This window comes from Chroicocephalus ridibundus, chromosome 1 (assembly GCF_963924245.1).
Source record: "Chroicocephalus ridibundus chromosome 1, bChrRid1.1, whole genome shotgun sequence".
Lineage (NCBI taxonomy): Eukaryota > Metazoa > Chordata > Aves > Charadriiformes > Laridae > Chroicocephalus > Chroicocephalus ridibundus.
Window position 1 is genome coordinate 14,394,960 of NC_086284.1, and position 19,470 is coordinate 14,414,429.

At 44.3% G+C, this 19,470-nt stretch overlaps 1 protein-coding gene across 2 annotated transcripts; it reads right to left on the reverse strand.

The window, feature by feature from the left end:
* Window positions 1-3,105: 3,105 nt before the first annotated feature.
* LOC134513150 (transmembrane 4 L6 family member 1-like) lies at window positions 3,106-19,235 on the reverse strand. 2 transcript variants are annotated; one of them, XM_063329352.1, is made up of 6 exons: window positions 19,050-19,235; window positions 15,838-16,020; window positions 12,292-12,357; window positions 6,635-6,780; window positions 5,679-5,865; window positions 3,106-5,162 (listed from the first exon to the last, which is right to left on the reverse strand). In XM_063329352.1, the coding sequence occupies exons 2-6, from the start codon at window positions 16,006-16,008 to the stop codon at window positions 5,142-5,144; spliced, it is 591 nt and encodes a 196-aa protein (XP_063185422.1). In that variant the 5' UTR covers window positions 16,009-16,020; window positions 19,050-19,235; the 3' UTR covers window positions 3,106-5,141. The 2 variants fall into 2 exon arrangements, with proteins under 2 accessions (XP_063185422.1, XP_063185433.1); XM_063329363.1 differs by having other exon boundaries at window positions 15,838-16,017; window positions 19,050-19,188.
* Between the last annotated feature and the right edge of the window lie 235 nt (window positions 19,236-19,470).

Here is a 19,470-nt window from a genome sequence, read left to right on the forward strand (position 1 = left end):
AAGAAAAGAAAAGAAAAGAAAAGAAAAGAAAAGAAAAGAAAAGAAAAGAAAAGAAAAGAAAAGAAAAGAAAAGAAAAGAAAAGAAAAGAAAAGAGAAAAGTGAAAGAGAGTGACAGGCATAAAAATCTCCAGGGAAATTTTATTTAAAGACCCAGAAGAGTGGAGGGCAGATGTGGTAGGACAAAACATAAGTGAAATCTTTACACGGTGGGATGAGGGAGACTTAGAGAAAAAGTATGTTAGGTAGTTCATCTGAAGCTGTAGCGTTTTTGCTGATATACAGTGCATGGAAGAAGGATTGTAAAAGCATGAGAAGACGGATTCCTCACTGAATCTGTCGTTGTGCTCTTTTGCCACTAGGTGACTCTCAGCAAATGCATCTATTTCACCCCTAAAAGAGAAATCTCATTAAGGGAGAGATGGCTGAGGTGTGCTTCCCGCTCCCGATGGGGGGCTGCAGCTTTGGACATCACCTGCTGCACCGCTCACCCCAGGCTCCCTGCAATTTTAGGATGTGATTCACTGACCTATTTTAGGTCCTGTGGGGCAGGACAGGGTGAGGGCAGATCTCAGCCTGCTCAGGGCTGTTTTTAGGTGCGGTGTTGCTGTACCCAGTAGATGCTTCAGGACTTGATTTGGCTGCTCATGTCGAGATGGCTGGTGCCACCTGAGATGCTCTAAAGCCTGTGAGATGTCCACATGGGCAAGTGGATGTTACAGAGCCCCTGTGGGAGACACATGCCCTTCTGGAGCAGCAGACAGGGTATTCTGATGTATCTCCAATGGTTCTGAGTATCTACTTAGGAGATACTCAGGTGAGCTCTTACTCTGTCTTTATCACTTGACCTTGATGGAACAACTCTGACACAGCTGTTTGAGAAAAACAGAGGAGTGCCTGGAAGGAAGCGAGGAGTGCTGCGTACCAGGGAAGTTTTCGATCTATGGTGGAAATCTTCTGCACCTCAGTGAGCACTTACAGCTACTCAGCTTTGAACCAAACCGACAGGAAGAAATAAACATGGACAAAACAGTGGCCTCTGTCCCTAAGATAAAGCCTTTGCCCTGCTTTTCTGGGTTAAATGTGCTACAATGGCGAGCTTTAGATGTACCTCTGTGGCCCATGGGCTCAGGAGGAAAGGGATGCTGTGGAATATTAGCGGACCTGCAGGGAAGGGTGTTTCTGAACAGTAGCTGTCCCCTGCCACTCCTCTGGAAAGGGACAAGCACAAAGAGCTGGTGCTCCACAGAAAATGAAATAAAGTACTGTGAGAATTTTGAAAGGGTTTTTTTGGTTTGGGTTGGTTTTTTTTTTTTAATTTCCTTTGCGACTTTTTTGAAGTTTGTTTGCAAAGAAGTGGTTGCCTGAGAGTCGCTGCCTGGGAGGAGAGACGCAGGGCTGGGGACGGGGCAGAAGAGCAGAGACCGTGGCACAGGGATGTCTGCGGGGACCAACCTTTCACTGGTTTGCTTTGCTCTTCCTGCCAAGAAAAACCCAGCTCTGAGGCCTGAGGCGTCTGAGCTATTTGCATCAAAATGATCTGACGGTTCCTCTTGAAATGAGATGGTCTGAACTAGTCTGTGGTTTCCAGCTCAGGTATTTGAATCATGTCCTTGATCCTGGCAGCTGAAACATGGGTCTCTTAGTCTCTAAACATTTACAATTTTTCAGATGGTGTCCTGGGTCTAAAGTTTTGTTCCTATCCCAAGTCAATCCCAGGAACACTTTTTTCTCTTCCAACCAACATAGATTTGCATGTGGCTGATCTCCTGCATGAGTTTCACATGCAGAAGAGAGAGGGATAATTTGATTAGAAAGTAACACATTTGTACTCCTTGTATGAGAGCCTGTGTAGCGAGACTGCACAGTGAGTAATAAATATAAAAATTAAACCAATATTTTGTCATTATGCCTGTGTAGAGTTTTTGACCATTAGTTATTTAAGATTGATAGATATAGAAAAGACAGACTGACAAATAGGTAGGTAGGTAGGTAGGTAGGTAGGTAGGTAGGTAGATAGATAGATAGATAGATAGATAGATAGAAAGAAAGAAAGAAAGAAAGAAAGAAGATTAATAGAGATAAAAGATTAAGAATATATAGAAGATCTATATATATATAAGGAATATATAGAAGAATATTATGAGTTCCTTAGTTTTACTGAATTCTTCATGTCTAGAATACCGAAAACATTTCAGAGACAAAATGCCTCTTTTCTTTTGTTAGATTTCCCTGAAATAATTCTTTCCATTTTGAAAAAACAAACCAAAACCAAAACAAAACCCACTTAAAATCTGTAGTAATCCCAGTTCTGAAAGGTGGTATTTTACCTTAGTCAAGCCGATTCTCTGTCCAAATAAAAATTATTATTAGTAGTATTATGTAGTCATTTTCTCTTGAAGCCCACCCAAAAAAGCCTGGGTTTGCAGGTCTCCCCGCAGTGCTCGGTGTGAGGGGCTGCCCCTCTTGCAATGTGCTGGCTGGCTCCCGGAGACGGCTCTGGAGACACCTCAGAGAGGTCAGGCTTTGACACACTTAAAATGTGATTTGGGAGATCCGAAAAGCCATGATCTGAAATGATTTCACCTAATTTTAGCCACCTTTATGTATCTAGCTGATACACAACTGAATTTTTAGCATCCTTGTGTTTGCAAGAGACAAGCGTTTGCATTGGTCACCCACACGTCCATGTTGCTGGCTCCGGCTAGATACTTGGGTCTCTAGACATCTGCGAGTGGCTCTCAGGTGTGACAGAGGACATGCGGAAGACCCTTGCTGCCTGGAGCGGTATCTGGAGACCGAGCAGGATGCTTTGCTGCACTTCAAATGGCACTACATGCTCCTGTCTGGGGTGGACAACTGAATCTTACCCAAAGAGGCAACGCCTCCCCCCTGCCCTGGACACCTCTTTCACTTTGGGCTGCCTCTCTCCATGGACTATGTAGCTTGATGCCTACCCCAGAAAAGACTCCTTTTCAGTGGTTTAAGTTAGACAAGATGAATTTAACTCTACTTTCTGTGTTATTCCTTGTCTCTTCCTACTGGAGCTAGTTTGAAGTCACAAGTCCTTCAGGTCACACAAATCAAGCCAGAAAATAAGTTCAGAATAACAATATTTAATATTTACATATATCAGTGAGGCCAGTGATTGCACAGTTGGCAGATCAGAGGGTGTCCCCGTAAGCACACAGACACTAAACTTCCCCAGGGCAGGACAGTTTGGAACAAGCAGATGGCAGCAGTAACGTGCATTTATTTACTTTCCCGTGCTGGAGGTGGTGTGTGCCAGTGGGGACCTCTCCCTCGCCCGGTGGTGGCACAGCCCAAACTGCCTTTATCACAGATGCGAGAGTCAGGGAGAGCAAACTACAGGATGAGGGCAGGACTGATAATTTAGGGACCATGAAGAGCTCATAGAGCCCCTCTGCTGATGGAGTCTCTCTCCTCCTGACTACATGCCAAATATCCTTACTTCTAGCTGCCTCCTTGACCCTTTTTGAATCTGTTGGCTTTACTTTGATGTCTGTTTTATATGGTAGCACTGTCCAGCCTTTATCGCTGACAATGAACACGAGTTTCTAAGCCAACTGGCAGGTTTGGATGCACCTGGTCCTGATTGCAAACTTCAACGTGCCTTATGTTTTTTTTACGGAAGGTACTTTTAAGTTTTATGGGGCAAATTTCCTGCTTCTAAGGGTGAAGCTGCTCTCCAAGGAAGTGTACACGTGCTCTCCTTCTTGGCACAACTGACATTTTCTTCCCCATTTTGTATAAAGAGGTTTGTGTGCTGCATTAGAGAACAGCACAAACAGCCATATGTGTCTGCAATAACTGTGTTCATATATCTTGCCCTCGTGCTACAATGCAGAAATATGAACAACTTCTGACTGAGAAAACACAAACGTCTCTCTTTGAAAAATAGACTCCAAGTGCTTTAGATATATTCAGCTTTTCATAACTGCAAACACCCTTTCAGGATGGATAAAGATCATCTTACAGTTTGGCTGACTCAGGGAAGTCAGTGGTATGTCCAAGAATTAACCTTTGAGGGAGTCACTGAAATGATGGGGTTTCTGAAATTCGCCAGTCATGGACTTTAGCATCAAGGGCTTGATCTTGAGCGAGGATGGGGAATTACGCAGTTCCCGGTTGGGATTACGGTTGCCGTAACATGAGGACTGATGCAATTTGTTGCCTTTCAGATTATATCTCTTATTTGTTACTAAACTGCGCATAATTACTACCTTTACCAATTTAATGTTTATCTTTACCAGTTAATTACTTTGCCCATGTGATCTATTCAAGAACAGCCCTACAGACTTGTGTGGAAATTAGTGAAATTCCCATGCAGTCTCGTGAGGGCAAAATTCGTGGTGAGGTTCTCCACCGTTTTGTTAAACTGGACAATTCCAAACTCTTGCTCCAAACCCTACTGTCCATATTGACCCAAATGCCCCTCCAGGGCTACCACATCTCTCAAATGCTCCCGAAGAACTTATTTAGAAGTGCACTGGACTTTGTCAAACAAGACAGCAAGCACCGAATGGGCACAAGGGGATTTGGCTCCAGGGTGGCTGAAGGAGGCTGAAAACTGTATGTTTCAGTTGCCTCCGTGGTGCTGCGAATGCCACTCGATGTATTCTCTGCACAACCTCATTTAAATCCGGAAGCGCCTGGTTAGCAGGTTAATAGGAACAGACAGGTGAGCTCACAGCGGCATTTGTTGGGGACGGGAGGTTATTTACATCCAGCCAGAAAGCGCCTGCTTCGTGCAGCTGATAAATGTATAAATTAACAATGGTTCAGTTTCCCATATGCACAAGAGGGCAAGTGGCGAGCTTTTATCTGGGGACTGTTGTGTTTTATGCAGCAGTTTGGCAGTCAGGACCAGGCAGATCAGTGTTTTTGCCAGTACCTGCGATTTAGCAGGTATATTCAGAGAGACGAAAATTTGGAGTCTCAGTCTAAATGATCTAGCCCTTTTCCACCCTGACTTCTTTATCAAAAATTCATTTTGCCCCATGAAACTCCTGAACATTTTGGGTTTTCTTTGTCGTCCCCCCGTAAATACAGCACAACGCGCTATCCTTATTGTATGTGAATCGGCAGCTCGGGGCTTGTCCTGGCATTCTCTGTAGGTCATTCACATTCCAGAAATATTTGTCTGAAAGGCAATGAATGAAAGATGATTAATTAATATTCCAGGAGGATATCAGACTTACTGCAAACATCTCGTAAAATGAAAATAAACAGTAAAAAAGAAGCAGTAGTGACAAAAGAAACTTGAAAGAGGCTTTCTTCCATTTTGTAAAATGATATTTTTACCACTGTTGACCAATTGAAAACACCTCTGCTTCTTATCTCTCTCACTTACAGATGGTGGGGGTCATTACACTTTATCAAAAAGGTGTCTTGAATGGGAACAAAGGCACGTAACTGAGTACATCGATACATCACATTACTCCACTGTTTTGAAATATATGAGGGTGGAGTTATCCCTGACTACAATGTGAGGAGAGAGGAACAGTGTGCAAATGCCTCTGTACGGCCTCAGGCTCCTCAGAGGAGCTCGGTCAGGCGCTGTGCGGATCTCTCTGATCATCTACTATTACCAGAGCCTGAAAAGAAGTAAAAGTGGTAAGAATGTAAAACACTCCGATATCTTTTACGGCATACCAACCTTTCTTTTCCTCATACATGTGCCACATATGAAGCCAGTAAGTCCGTTGACAACTTGAATGAAACAAAGAGCAGCTTCAATCACACCGATGGCCAGGAGAATAGAGAAAAGGATAATATTCCAAAGGACAATGTTTTCAGGTTCTTTGCAAATGCTCCATGTTGTCTTGTTGAACAAATAATTGTCTCTGTGATACAGAAAAATAATTGGCAATGTATTAGAAAGTAAAAATTGGAGAATGCTTTCTGCGTTAGCTTTTTCTGAACTTGTTTGCACAATGTAAAGTGAGTCTCATATTCTACTATAATTGGTAAAAACGGGCAATTCTCTTTGGAACTCCAGAGGTGTAATTGCAGAGGTGTAATTGATGACTAGGGAAGAGAGCGGCATCTGTACGTCGTTGCATGCACAAGAATCTCCCTTTTGTTTTATGGCCATGCTAATAACTAACGGGAAAAGTCCCTAATGTTTTAAAAATGTGTCTCCGTATTCTCCATTCCTGCTGTGGTATCTCAGTCCAGTCCATCCCTCGTCTCTAGCGCTGGCTTGAAAAGCGTGGTTGCCACAGTTAACTTTAAAGAATATTTGCTTTGCTTTTCAGAAGTAGGTAGAGTAGACTCATTTCATGATGATTTAACAGATTGATGTGGCATAGTTATCAAACACTTCCTTTTGACTCCAGTAGGAGTCACAGCTCAGCAGCCTTTTGAAAGCTTGGTGCAACTTGCACAATGGGCTGCTGACAAGCATGGCAGAAGCAGCTCAGGCAGTTTACCCGAAGATGACTCCTTGGTCAACGAGATGACTAGCTGGAACATGCTACACAGAGAAACGTGAATTTAGGTGTAGACAGGGTGGACCACCAATTCACTTTGGAAAAATCCAAATTTTCTACAAAAAGATGGGGATGGGGATTAGGGAAAGCAAAGTTAGAGGAGCCTGTAAGTCATACTCACTCCAGAGTGTCATTCCTGAAAGGGTAGAGGTATTCTCCATCACCTGTGTTGCACAGAGGGCCCCCAATCAGCCCCAGCGAGGAGATGACCGCACAATACGCTCCTCCCGCGAATCCCATCATGGACAGGACCACTGACAGCAGCATCTGAAAGGGAAGAGACCTTCAATATCACATGCACAGAGGCTTGAGCAGCATGGAAAGCTTACACTGAGTGGGAAGGAATGATCTTCATCTGTTTCTTACTATAGAACCATAGAATCATAGAATTGCCTAAGTTGGAAGGGACCTTTCAGATCATCGAGTCCAACCATCAACCTAACACTGACCAAAACCACCAGTAAATCATGATAGTATGATTTTTGTGGGAACAAAAAATGACTTTTTCTGACTGTTGTGGCTATCCTAGATGTTAAAGGATTTCAGACTGTATTTGTTTTGCTTTTAAAAGTGGTTAAACCCAGAGCTTTACTTATTCAGGGTTTTATACTCATCCCATCAATTATGAAAAGTCTGGTGGGTCTTCTTTCAAAAAGCCAATATGGAGCCAGTACTGGCTTGATGTGGTCCATATCATGTGCCTCAGCATTCCCAACTCTTCACCAAGAGCACCTTTCTCAGCCCTTATACCAAGAGAAACTAGCAAGCAACTACTGAACCAGGTATGAAGGCAACAGAAGATGCATTAATTGTTTTTGCTAATTGATGAGGAATGCCAAAGAGCCTTTCTTATTGCTGCTTTCCTTAATTTTGCAACAGGTTTGACATGTGGTTACCACTGCTTGTGTTGAGAAATCTAATTGTGCTGCATGTGGCAACGAACCAGTGGTGACTTTGAATTATATGTGGTGCACCTGTGCCTTTTACATCGGCCACTCCCACAGAAACGTTACCTTTACTATGTTTTGGGGTAGTTTTCTATTAATGGGCGGGATGTATCTGGTTGCTGTTTCTATATAGAAACAACAATCTCAGGAGGGTGCTACTGGTGTTGTATCTGGGACAGGCTTCCCACTAGTCTGGTTAAGAGTCCTTGCCTGTGGTTGTTCATAACTCTGCCAAGAGAAGAGAGAATAAACTCCGGAGCAGACTGCCAGATCCAGGGGAAGACCTGGACCAGGGGCAAGGCAGCAAAACTGCCTTGGAGTCAGGGCAGAGGCACGGCTGAGGAAGAACATGGGAAACACTCCTGTCCATGACTTGGGTTTGAAGCCTAATACCTCAGGCCTCACGTTTCACCATTGCCAGCAAATACCAGTGAACTCTAATAGCCCACAAGGAAGGCAGAAACCTTCTCCTGATACCAGCTGCTCCACAGAGCGCTGCACTACAGAGTCAAATGGAAACACTCACCACCCACATTGCAGATTCGTGACATTATCTTGAAAACTATTCACTATTTAAACGTGTTCAAGCTGGTGAATGCAGTTTCCAACTTGCCAGCTGATGACATTACTGCTTTCTGTACAACCTTGCATGCTGCCAGTGTGTGAATTGACTCATTTTGTGTGTCCTTTTGCCTCTAAAGCAATCCTTGGGTTAGAAGTTGCTGGGATTTCTCATGAGGTTTATTTCATCATAACTGATTAATGACTCTTGTCTTTTTTTGCAAAGCTGGACACTCTTTTTGTCTTTATCTACATGTTGGCTGAGTTCCCTCTTAGTAGACCTTCATCATCAGCAAAACGCAGGTAATTTAGTATATTGTCCAGACCAAAGCTGGGTTGTAGCTGATGCACTGTCTCTCACAATAAGATCACCAGCCATGCCTCGCGGTGATGGCGAGCGACTGATATTCTGTCTGAAACTCCTGCCTGCGCTGAACCACTTCTCCCCATCTGCTTTCTCATTTACTTCAACAATGCATTCTGCATCTTGGCTGAAGGATCTTAATTACGCAAACGATTAGTTTTGGCACAGCATAGCAGTATGGGACATCCCAAAGACAATTATGGTAGAAAGAGTCAAACGGTCTTTTGCTACTTCTACGTTTTATGATAGTGGTTAGTAGTAGTACTGGTACTACTCATTGGTGCTACCTTTGATGGCTATTCTTTGACACATGATTTTGTCATTTGAAATCTTGGATAACTTTATCTCACCTGTTTCCTTCACTGTGCACATGATAGACGAAGACTGTTTGTCACTGAAAGCGGAGTCTGAAGTTGCTGCAGCTGTTAGATTGTCTCTCTTGGCCATTTTACAGACACACAGTGGCATTTCTCCCTTATATCTACTCTTCTGTAATCTTTTTTTGAGGATTGTCCCATGTTCTACGGAAATCTGACAATTTTATTAACTATTGCATTATCTCAACCTTTCAGCATTTTCCCTACCTGTACCATCTTCGTTTATCACTTTTTTTTTTGCAATTTTTTTATTTCCTCATTTGTGCCTTTGGTTGCAACATGAGGACTAAGCTGGGATGCTTGAGTTTGTTGAAATTAGTTTCCCATGGTTTTGGCTTGTTATCTACCTCTTGCAAAGGTTTTGCTGATCGTTTTTGCTGATTTTTTTTAATGTTCTCCCTGCTTTGTCTTCCATACAAGTGGTTTGTCTCTGCTGAGCTGATGAAAACTTTTAGCATTCATTCTCTGAGCATTTGCATCAGCTGCTTTAGTGAAGTTACCAAGTTCCTCCTGTCTCAGCTTGTGCTGTTCTTTATTGCCCTGATTCTTGTTTCACGCACATTTCTTTTCTTCTCTGTTTCTTTCTCTGGAGGTGTTTTGTTGTGGAATTAATATCCTGTCTGTTTATCCAGGTATCTTTGCTTATCTAGGTTTGTTTGTCTGGAAAGCTGCTATGGCTATTCTTGTTCTACTAGTAACTCTTAAGGAAGGCTTAGAGAGAAATATTGGAGTATGTGTTTGCCGTATTTTGGGGAGCCTTTTTTCCTCATTGTGCCAGTCCAGTGGATGCTTTCAGTTGTGGACACACTAAGGTGCAAGACGTGGAAGCTTTCTAAATCTGTTACTTTCCAAAATCATTACTGTATAATGCAAGGATATGAAGCCATCTAGGTACATTTGCAGGCAACAATTGTAAATGGATTAATGAATAAACTTGCTCAATGCAGCACATAATCACTGTGAAGTGGAGAACTCAATAAGGTGGATAAAAGGATGAGAAAGTTAGTAATTATTATTACTGCTGTTGATACTTCAGCAGAGCGCAAAGGCTGTGAAGAAGTCTGAAACTATTAAACCAGGGATTGCACAAAATATAATAGGGCAGAGTCCCTACCCTGAGGAAAATAGTTATGGTCTGATTGAATAATAATTCTGATCAGTATTAGTTCTTTTACCCTTTTTTTCCCCTATGAAGCAATGCTGAACATTAAGTGTAAATTATAATTTTATACCTAAAGCCCCCAAAGCAGAAAGGTGGCCAAACTAGCCTTTGGATTACACAGGCTCCTGAATATCTCCAGTGTGGGCTATTTCTCTGCCAATAGGTGGAAGTTGGTGGACAGGCCACCAAGAGCTGGAGGGCCTGTATCAGGTCCACCCAGACCCACCTCACAAGGAGCTCTGGCACCTTGGTAAGCTGCGGCCATCATGCATGTTTGAACCAGTCCCAGGGTTCTTCTGCTCTCCAGTACCTGCTGATTCACACCATACCCTGCCTTGGGTATACAGCCCATATGCTCAGGGTGTCTGAGCAACCCTGCTGCGGATGCCTGTGTGTTTCCTCATGTTGTCCCCAAAGTAAAGTTTCCCTGATGTTTCTTCACCCGAAGAAGCACATCATTGGCCTTCAGCTCTCCCCGCAGTACTCACCTCTTTTTGCATACTTGCGAATCACTCTTCCCCAGGAACTGTTCTGGGAGAAACGGTTGTTTTTAATGCCATTCATAGCCATTTGCTCTTTACTCATGTCCCCATCCCATCTCTACAAAGAGCCACGTTCTGTCACATAGGATAACTTGTAGAACTGCACTCTTTTCCACCTCAAAGAGGTGGGCAATTCCCACAGTCCCAGAAGACAGCATTTTCTAAGATATACTGTCTTCACTGAGCCTCTTGTCTAGTTTGGTTTGAGCAGCTTCATCACCTGGCCATCAGCTCATAATCAATAGCACATAATCAAACTACTTTCTCTACAATGTCTACTGTATTCCTCTGTAACAGCAAAAGAGGAAGAGGAGGAACACTTCGTAGGTAATCGATCAGTGATGGGAAGGTGCAGACAGGATACCTGGCATCCATGTGGTGCTGGTAGGAACGGTTCAGACCGTGAAAGGGTGGAGCATGGTGGCTGCCAGATGGCACTGTGCTAGCACCTGCATCGGGAGGCTGGGGGCGTGAACCCAGCCAGCCTGGGGAAGTTTGACTCTTGGCCCTGTAATATTTAGTGCTGGAATGACAGATGGAGAAGGGAGACCTGAGATGCTATGTGAACTGGTCCCAGTTCATCTGGATTTCCCCTCGTGACTTACCGTGTTCAGCAGAGCGTGGGAACACCCACAGTACGGCTGTTTTTCACCACTGCTTTCTACATCGCTCAAAACCCGGAGAAGCAGCTGGGTCAGGCACTGGGTTCGGGGTGCCTAGGCTCACATCCCAGTGCTGCAACTGGTTTACATGGCCATCATTAGCAAATCCTCCTTGCTGTCCATGTGACATTTGGTAAAATCAATGTAATGACATGTCCCTTGGGATGTACTTGCTGACATCCTAATGGAGAATGCTATTTTGATATTTTCAGTAATGAATTAACTTAAGTAAAACATCTTGAAGAGGTAAAGGTCTTCTCATGGATCAAACTAAAAGTTAATGGAAGAGTACAGAAGAGACATCCTTTATTGTATGGAATCTCTCATTCCAGGCTTCTTCTGGGAAGCATGTAGTCTAAAATAACATTTCTAAGTCAGTTTATTCTTGCTAATAATGATAGCCACATAGAAGTCTCTGCCCAGGGCTTGAGGATTAATGGAGATGCCTGTATAACATGGTGTTTTATAATATTCTTAATTCTCAAGAGAAAAAGTCTCTCTGGTCTTTCTCTGGATGACAGAGAGACCAAATTGCCTTTGCACCTTTCATGTGCCTAACACTTGGGCAAACGCATGCTACAGTTCAAAGCTTTCCATGTGGACCAGCCTCCAGGAAGCAGCGCTGGCTCCTTAGTGCCAGCAGCAGCAGCTCAGACTTTTAGTATGGACCTGCAAAGTAGAAGACCTATCTGCCCATATGGAGGTGAGCAGGGCTGAACCTGTGGAAAAGCAAATTGCCATGGAAGGGTATGGAGGAAACAGGACCTGGTGAAAGCAGAAGGCACAGCCAGCCATCTCAATCTCTAGGATTGCCTTGAGCGGGGGGAAGCTGGAGCCACGCTTTACTTCATGTGCGTTGAAGTAAGCAGCTTTGTCCTTCTCTGCCATCAGCAATGTGGCTCAATGCTCCAGCACCTGCCCTGGCTGACTATGATTTCCCTCATATCAGTGGCTGCAATATCATAACATTCTTGTTGGCTAACTGAGCTCTCAGCGCCAGCCCAGGGACGCTGTAGATCAAGCTCCTCTTCTGCATTTCCCTGACATGGCTGTTGATGGTGGTGTGGTGGTTTGTCATTGTACGTTTCCACCTGCTGAGCAGCCATTTAAGAGCTATTGGGCAAATCATATAGTGCCATTTCAACACACAAATATCCACTTACCCCACATCTGTTAGCGCAACATCCTGCTCCGCCTGCTCCCAGCATCATGAATGCTGGCAAAATAACCTGTGAGAAAAGCACAAGCTGAATTGGTGTGCAGTACTTCTGCTGAGATGGTTTGTAAAGACTACCAGCGGGGCATCTTGTTCCTCAAATGCAAACCACCTTCTGCCTCTTCTCTGTGAGTTACACCTGCTTGGTGCTTGCTGAAGAGTAACTCAGGAGGAAGTGTGGGACTACAGCTAGAGCTGGCTGGCAAATTTCTGTTACAGTAATTCCAATTGCTGAAGCTATACTGCTTCTTTTCAGCAGGGTTTTGGTTTTTTTTCAGGAACAAACATGTCCGTTTTGAGAAAATGGAATTTCTGCTCGGAAAAGATGCGTCACTGGGGTAAGAATCATGTCAGTTTAAATCTCGTGAGCATCCTGCTCTAGATTATATTTGGGAAATTAGTCTTAAATTTCCTGAAACACATCTGACTTTGGTTGGTTGTGCTGAGCTTCCGGAAAACCTGTAGAATGGACTTCACTCAACAGGGAACTCCCAGTTCACATCAGCTTCTCCATGGTAATTATCAGGTGGAGCTGGATGATTACAATGAAGTCAGTAAGCACCCGTGTCTCAGGATATAATGCCACCTTACAGAGGCACTTTGGAGATAGAAAAAGCTGCATTTAGTTTGATAGCTAGAGGGCAAGAAAGCTTTTGTGGGTCTAGCTGTGCATCCAGAGCGCTCCTGATGCCTTGCCTCTGCCCACTACTGCTTGTGTAGGCATCTCAGAGCAAGACAAGAAAATGAGTATTTGAGAAAGTAGGAAACGGTCCCTATAAAGTTAATGAGAGAAGGAGAACCCACCAAACAAACAAAAAAGGTAAAAGCTGTAAAAACAGCATGACTACATGCTGGAGAGATATTTGGCCATGTAGGGCAGGAAGAGCACGTATCCATGGTGAATGAAGCCCAGGGAATTTACATGTGTAGTGTGAATATCTCTGTTAGACTATGTAGGACAGGGTTATGAAACCCACTTAGATTTGCAGGCCCCTAAACATTTTTCAAAGGATTTGCTCTCCGCTGCGTTTTATGCACACCCCAGAGGCAGCCTCCAGCACCTGCAGTGGTCGCTGGACCACAGCTGGAGGCCTGCAGGGGTAGACCATTGAGGTTAAAAAGACATTCCTCTTCCTGGAAAGAAGTCAGCTCTTAAGTAACCACAGGTGGTCCCCAAGGCAGCCCCAGCCCCAGCGTGCCACTGTCTGGCACTTGGAAAGAGAGCTAACACCTCTGCCCATCAAACCAACACTCCCTTTCCTCCAGGGCTATCTTTCTTCTTTGGAGGTTTCCCATCTAAGCTGCAAACACCTTTGTGTCATTTATTAGCCTGGCTCAGGATGAAGGGTTCACTTGGCAGCTGTCTTTTTTTGAAGTGCCTGATTGTAAGCACCTGCCTTTTGACAGGGAAATGAGAATTTGCTAGATTTGGCTGTTGTCAGTAAAATGAGGGCTGTGTGTGAACCGTGGCTCAGCCAGGCATTTCCAGGTGTTGCACACAAGCTTTCCATCAGGAAAGACGTTATTATGACACATGGAGCTAGTCCTCCTCTCTTTACACCCTAAACTTTTGAAATAAGGAAATGGAGTGGTTTTCACGTCATATAAATTTCCATTAGAGAAGCAGCAGAGGAGGAGGAAAGGGTGGGGCTGGTTGCTCAGCCAAAGAGTGCACTGATGGTCTAGGTATCTACAGATACAGATACAGATACAGTCTACAGATGAAGTTCCCAGGTGGAGGTAGGTTTTCTGGCTCACACAGCCAGGCCAGGCTTTTATGAAGTTTCCCCCACAGTCCTGGCTCTGGAGACTGTGCCCTAGTTACAGGGAGATTCTCCAAGATCGGGCAACCTGTTGGCATGACTTTCCTGAGTTTCCTTTGGGAAGAAGCTGGGTACGTGGGGAATTGCATTGCAGCCTGGTCACCGTGGAGTCAGGATACAGACCAGGCTCCAGTGGTGGAGCATTCTGCCCCTTGCTTAGCTCCCTGAGAGGACTAGAAGCCAGTCTTCATTTTTCCATGCTTCCAGCACCTGGAAAATGGAGCTGATGATAATGCTTTCTTTCCCCTTCCCTTCACCTGTGGGCATTTTTCATGCCGTTTTCTGGAAAACACGTACACTCAACAGCATTGTTTGTGGATCAATAATTACTCCTAATGCTGTGTTTTGAAGGTCAATGCAAATTTTTCCTTCCCTCTCACTTGCTGTTCTCATTTTTGATGTACGTAGTGCTGGCCACAGGCAAGTCTGTGTGGAAGCCTTAAAAGAAGGCACGTTTTCAATGAGCCTGTGATGCTCTCATGCCTAACATCTGCCTTTCCTTTCATTGGACGCCAATGACTCCTGGGCTTGTAGTGATACGAATTTTCCACAGGTCTCTCATGTAGTTCCACTTCTTCCTTTAGGCTTCCTTCCACAAACTCATGCTTACGTTCAAGTTCAGCATGAGTAATAAACCCAAGTGGTAGCTGGAAGAAGAAGCAGGCAAGCTGCTGGTGGAGAACAATTTATTGAATGATCTTATACCATGTTTCTGCTTTAGGAAGTATGAATCTGAACCACATCCATTGTAGCTTTCCCATAGACTTAAGTGGTAGCTGCATCATAGCCTGACTGTGAATGAGATTTGCTTTTTTCTAAGTTAATTATTCTTGAACATTCATTTTTTTGATGCTCAGGTAGCCAGCTCTGTGCCAGTTTACCATCTCCCTAGGCTGCCTAATAGCCAGTACTTGTCATATGCATGTTACTTGCTTGGCTTTTTATCTGCACTTGGGTGGGTAATTGGAAGACGTAAAGGGATCAGGCTTTCTAATGAACTGGAAAGATCAGTATCCCCAAACCTGCTCCCTTCTGGTTATGGATATTCACATAAAAGCGATATTTCCTGAGTGTTGGAATAGAGAACTGGTTATAGAAGAGCACATGCCAACCAGGTCAAACCCAAAGGGTGTTGGGTGGTTGTGTGGGAACGTAGGGGGAGTTTGGGATTTCAGCCATTTGCAGCTCCACATTCGTTGAGTGATGGCTGGGTCTCTAACGAACACCTACTGAAACATGTTTCAGTTTTGCCCTCAATGTCTTTTGTGAATTATGTGAGCATAAAATCAGTGAGAGGAGTAGCGAGGGGGTGTAGACAATACTGAAAACTCACCACCTCCAGCTGAGTTTAGGACCTCAGCTTTGCTTTGACTCATAGCGGATGAACACCCACGACACCCTTCTCCACAGTGAGAAGTCAGTCCTATTGCTTCCTCTTGACTTGCAGAACTGATATTTGTCTCAGGAATACCTTGTATTCCTGTGATTAGGGACTTTTTTCAGACTTGAATGCACTTTCTCCGCCCCATACCCAGCTTCCCAGTTAAGCTGCTCACATATTTATGCAAAGCACTTTTCTATGACTTTTTTTTGTTACCAGAGATTTTCTTAGCCCCGAACTTATAACAAAACAAAACCCATAGGAAACAGTAGTAACACTTTTCTCTTACCAGTATCCCAGCTCCTAGAATGCCGTGGAAAAACCAGACCAGATCGGTTATCTCGCTGAGCTGCAGAACTCGTCCGTTGGGGAAGTACAGGAGGATGTTGGAGACTATGGCACATGCTGCCAGTGGGAACAGGGTGATCCCAATGCACTTTGAACACTTCCCTGTGCACATGGTAGCTCTCTGCTGAGGAAAGACATGGAGAGGTTGTGGTTATTGCAGTGAAGGGAGCACGGGATGTCAGCAGTTCTTTTGTTTAATGACAGAAGAATCAGTTTCGAAGCAAGAAATGTTCCAGTTAAGGCTTACACGGATAATCCTGTTCTACAGAGACTGTTCCCTTCAGAGGCTCTATTTAAAATGGAATTATTAAAAACTGGAATGTTTAATTGAATTTATTTAAAATTGCCAGGACTGAACATGTGTTGGTATGAAATGAACCGAGAGTTTAATTTTAGTTGTTAATGGACCATGGTCTGTCCATTGGGAACATCAGTAACACAACCGTGGCTGCACAAACTGATACCTGGGTTGTCAGACTTCATGGTGGGGCTAAGGCCTTGCGTGGAAGGGGAGGTGGATTTACTGGGTTGTCTGGGACCACTGTCTTGGGAAGCTGATTTGAAATTCCATGCACTAAAGGTCTAGAAGAGCATGAAATAACTGCCAGGAATGCCATAGAAATGTTCATCCTTGCCTTGGTGCTGGGGCAGCTGGGGGAGCCTCACCAGGGCCCCTACCAGCTGCATCTTCTCTATTTTGGTCAAAAAAACATTGCCAGCAAGAAATGGAGAAGCTTTGGTTAATGTTTCCTGTGACCTGCTTATCCTGCAGATAAGGGCAGATAAGACCGTGGGTTACGGGGCTGTTTGGCACCCACCCTAAAATATCCAAGAAACTGGAAGCATGTCTAATCTTGTGGCTATTTTCTAAGGGCAGGTCACAAAACCATCCCACCTCACTTTCAGAGGTCTGCCATAATGTGTAAACCAGCAGCTTAATATTTCACAGTGGTCAGGTTCTTTTAAAATCAAAGAATCATCTTTTAAAAATCAAAGAATCAACACAAATGAAGCACAATGTTTGAAAGGGATCTCTGCAGGTCTCCAGTCCGACATCCTACTGGAAGCAGGACTACCACCAACACTAGGTTGTTGTGTCAGCCACGGCTCTGTGTAGCTGAGCTTTGAAAACCCCCAAGGATGGAGCTACCACCAACTCTCTGGGTGACCTCTTGCAGGGCTGCCCCAGCCTCTTGGTGAAAAAGTCTTTCCTCATGTCCAACCTGAATCTCCCAAGCTGCAAACATGCCTGTTACTCCCCATTATATCCTCTCCCACCACTCCATCACCTCTGCCGCTCCCTTCCCACTTTGTTGTAAGCTGCTATTAGATCCCTCTTCACCAAAGTGAACCACCTCAGCTCGTACTGCATCCACGCTGTGATCTGTAGCCGAAGAGAAAAGGCTGATCAGTACAAACGTGGACCCACAGTTATTTCTCCATGTCAGGTTGGAAATCTCAGACTACTGGGTCAGAGACTGAACCATCACACTGCCATTAACTTTATGGCACAAACTGATCCCACCTTCTTCATGATGTTTTATCATAGCTTCACTCCAGCTCAAGGCTTTCAAACACATAAAAGTACAAAATATCAATCTGTGTATTTCTGTCCTCAGAGAAAGCTGACAGACAGTTTATGACAAAGATGTGCCATGAGAAAGTTACAAAATGTAAGAGGAGGAAGATGATCTGGACACACACCATTTCAATACACCCCCTGTCCTACACACGCACACACACAGCCATGCACGCGTGCATGCCTACGCTTGCTACGTGCAAATAGCTTTTGTAATAACCGAGGCAATAAACAGTGAAATGTCCCTCAATTTAGTCATGTGCGTTGGCTAATCCTGGAAGTTTTGTGACAGAAGTTGGTATTGAGAAGGTATTAAGCAGGCTGGAAGTACCGGAATCAATCAAGGTTGGGTTCCCAAGCAAAAAAGCCCAGGTGAAAGACAGTATGAAGATATTTGAGAAAACCAGAGACGGGCTGAAATTGGCTTCATTGGCAGAACAAAGACAGCGGAGAGATGAGGTAAGCCATGAAGACAGACTAGCGTCCTCAAACCTCTGTAACTGAGAGGGAAAACAGAAAGACTTTATGGGATGCTGTATATTGCTGTGAGGTGGCTGAGACTTCTTCTGAGTTTGCATTTCTATAGCAAAAAATTTGCATTGTTCTCTGCTGCTACACGTTTAACAAGAGCACTGTGCTTATATGCTTTTTCTTCTGAGCACTTTATAATCACTTTATGCCTTTTAATCCAGCTTTAAAACAAGTTGACGGGCATTAAACTATTCCAGAAGGGAATGTTTTTAACAAAGATACTTCTTGGTTTACTGTCATTACCTATTGTTTATATAGTGCTCAAAATTGGGCAGGGCATTTTGCAAGCCTCTTGAAAAAAAGCCCCAGCTCAAAGAGATAAAAATCTAAGCAGAAGGAAGATTTGCAAATGAAAAATGAAGCAGAGAGGGAGCGGAGGGAAACGGAAAGAATATTGGATATTTCACCCGTCTTTCTCTCAAACACCCAATGCATTTGCTATTTCTTTTTACACTGACTTTTGCCTGTCTGCTTTCCTGTCTCATTCCAGCTTTTGCTTTTCCATGTGTCTGCCCAGCCTCACTTACTTCCCCTCCCCAGAGAGAAGCAAACAAGCACAGGCACAGCTTGGCCTCCTTCTGTAAAAGCTAAGTCTTGTAGGCGAGTTATAAATTCCCTTCTGCATCTTCCGTACATAGCCGGAGGGCCCAATTCTCGCCTGGTGCGAAGCAACACGACGCTGCTTTGGCTGGAAGAACAGGGGTTGGCAGCCCATTCTCTCTGACCTATCTTAATACCACTTCAAACTGCAAGGAGAACTTACCTAAACATCCATCACCAGACCTAGTGAGAGTCTCTACCGCCAAAATCAATGCCGCTTTGCTACCTGTGTACATCAGAGGATCTGACGTCTGTTATTACAGCTTAGGAAAACACTCTGGATTGCCAGAAGCACTCAAAACACTTTATTAATTCAGCAAACAAAAGCACTTTCTACAGCTTCGTTAAGCAAGGTGGCTAGAGCAAGCTTCTAATTTTTAACTAGGGTTTTAGAAAGTTTTGCTTTTTAATGCTGAGGGAAGCATGGAAATACCTTTGCTTACCTTCTACACGGGCCTAAGATGGCCTCCAGGCTCCAGAGCTCCCCACAGCCAGCTTCTGGCTTTCCAGCTCCTCTCTCCTGGAGCGTGGCGATCTGAGGGAAGCACAGCGACGTTTTTTGGGCAACAGCCTCTATTAAACAAATAGCTGTTTCTCTTTGGAGAATGAGGAAATACCCCAAGTTATCCCTGGTTGGCCAGTGCGAGGTCGGCATGTCACACAGAGTTATTGATTATTTTAAGGCAGTGTTCCAGTGGTCAATGCCTTGGCCCTCCGGGACACGCAGATTGGAACAGCAGAGACCTTTTTACTGCTGCAACTGTTTCAGCCCTGCGCAGTTTGGCACAAAAGGAAAGGCAGGAGATGGCAGGGGTGCAAGTGCGCCAAGAGGAACAAGGGGTGAGTGGCAGAAAATGTGGTTAA

Coding starts and splice junctions, on each gene's coding strand:
- LOC134513150 (XM_063329352.1), bottom strand. CDS start 16,008: ATGTGCACAGGGAAGTGTTCAAAGTGCATTGGGATCACCCTGTTCCCA. Junction 12,358..15,837: donor TTCTAGGAGCTGGGATACTG/GTAAGAGAAAAG, acceptor CTTTTCTCACAG/GTTATTTTGCCAGCATTCAT. Junction 5,866..6,634: donor TTCAGGAATGACACTCTGGA/GTGAGTATGACT, acceptor TCTGTATCACAG/AGACAATTATTTGTTCAACA.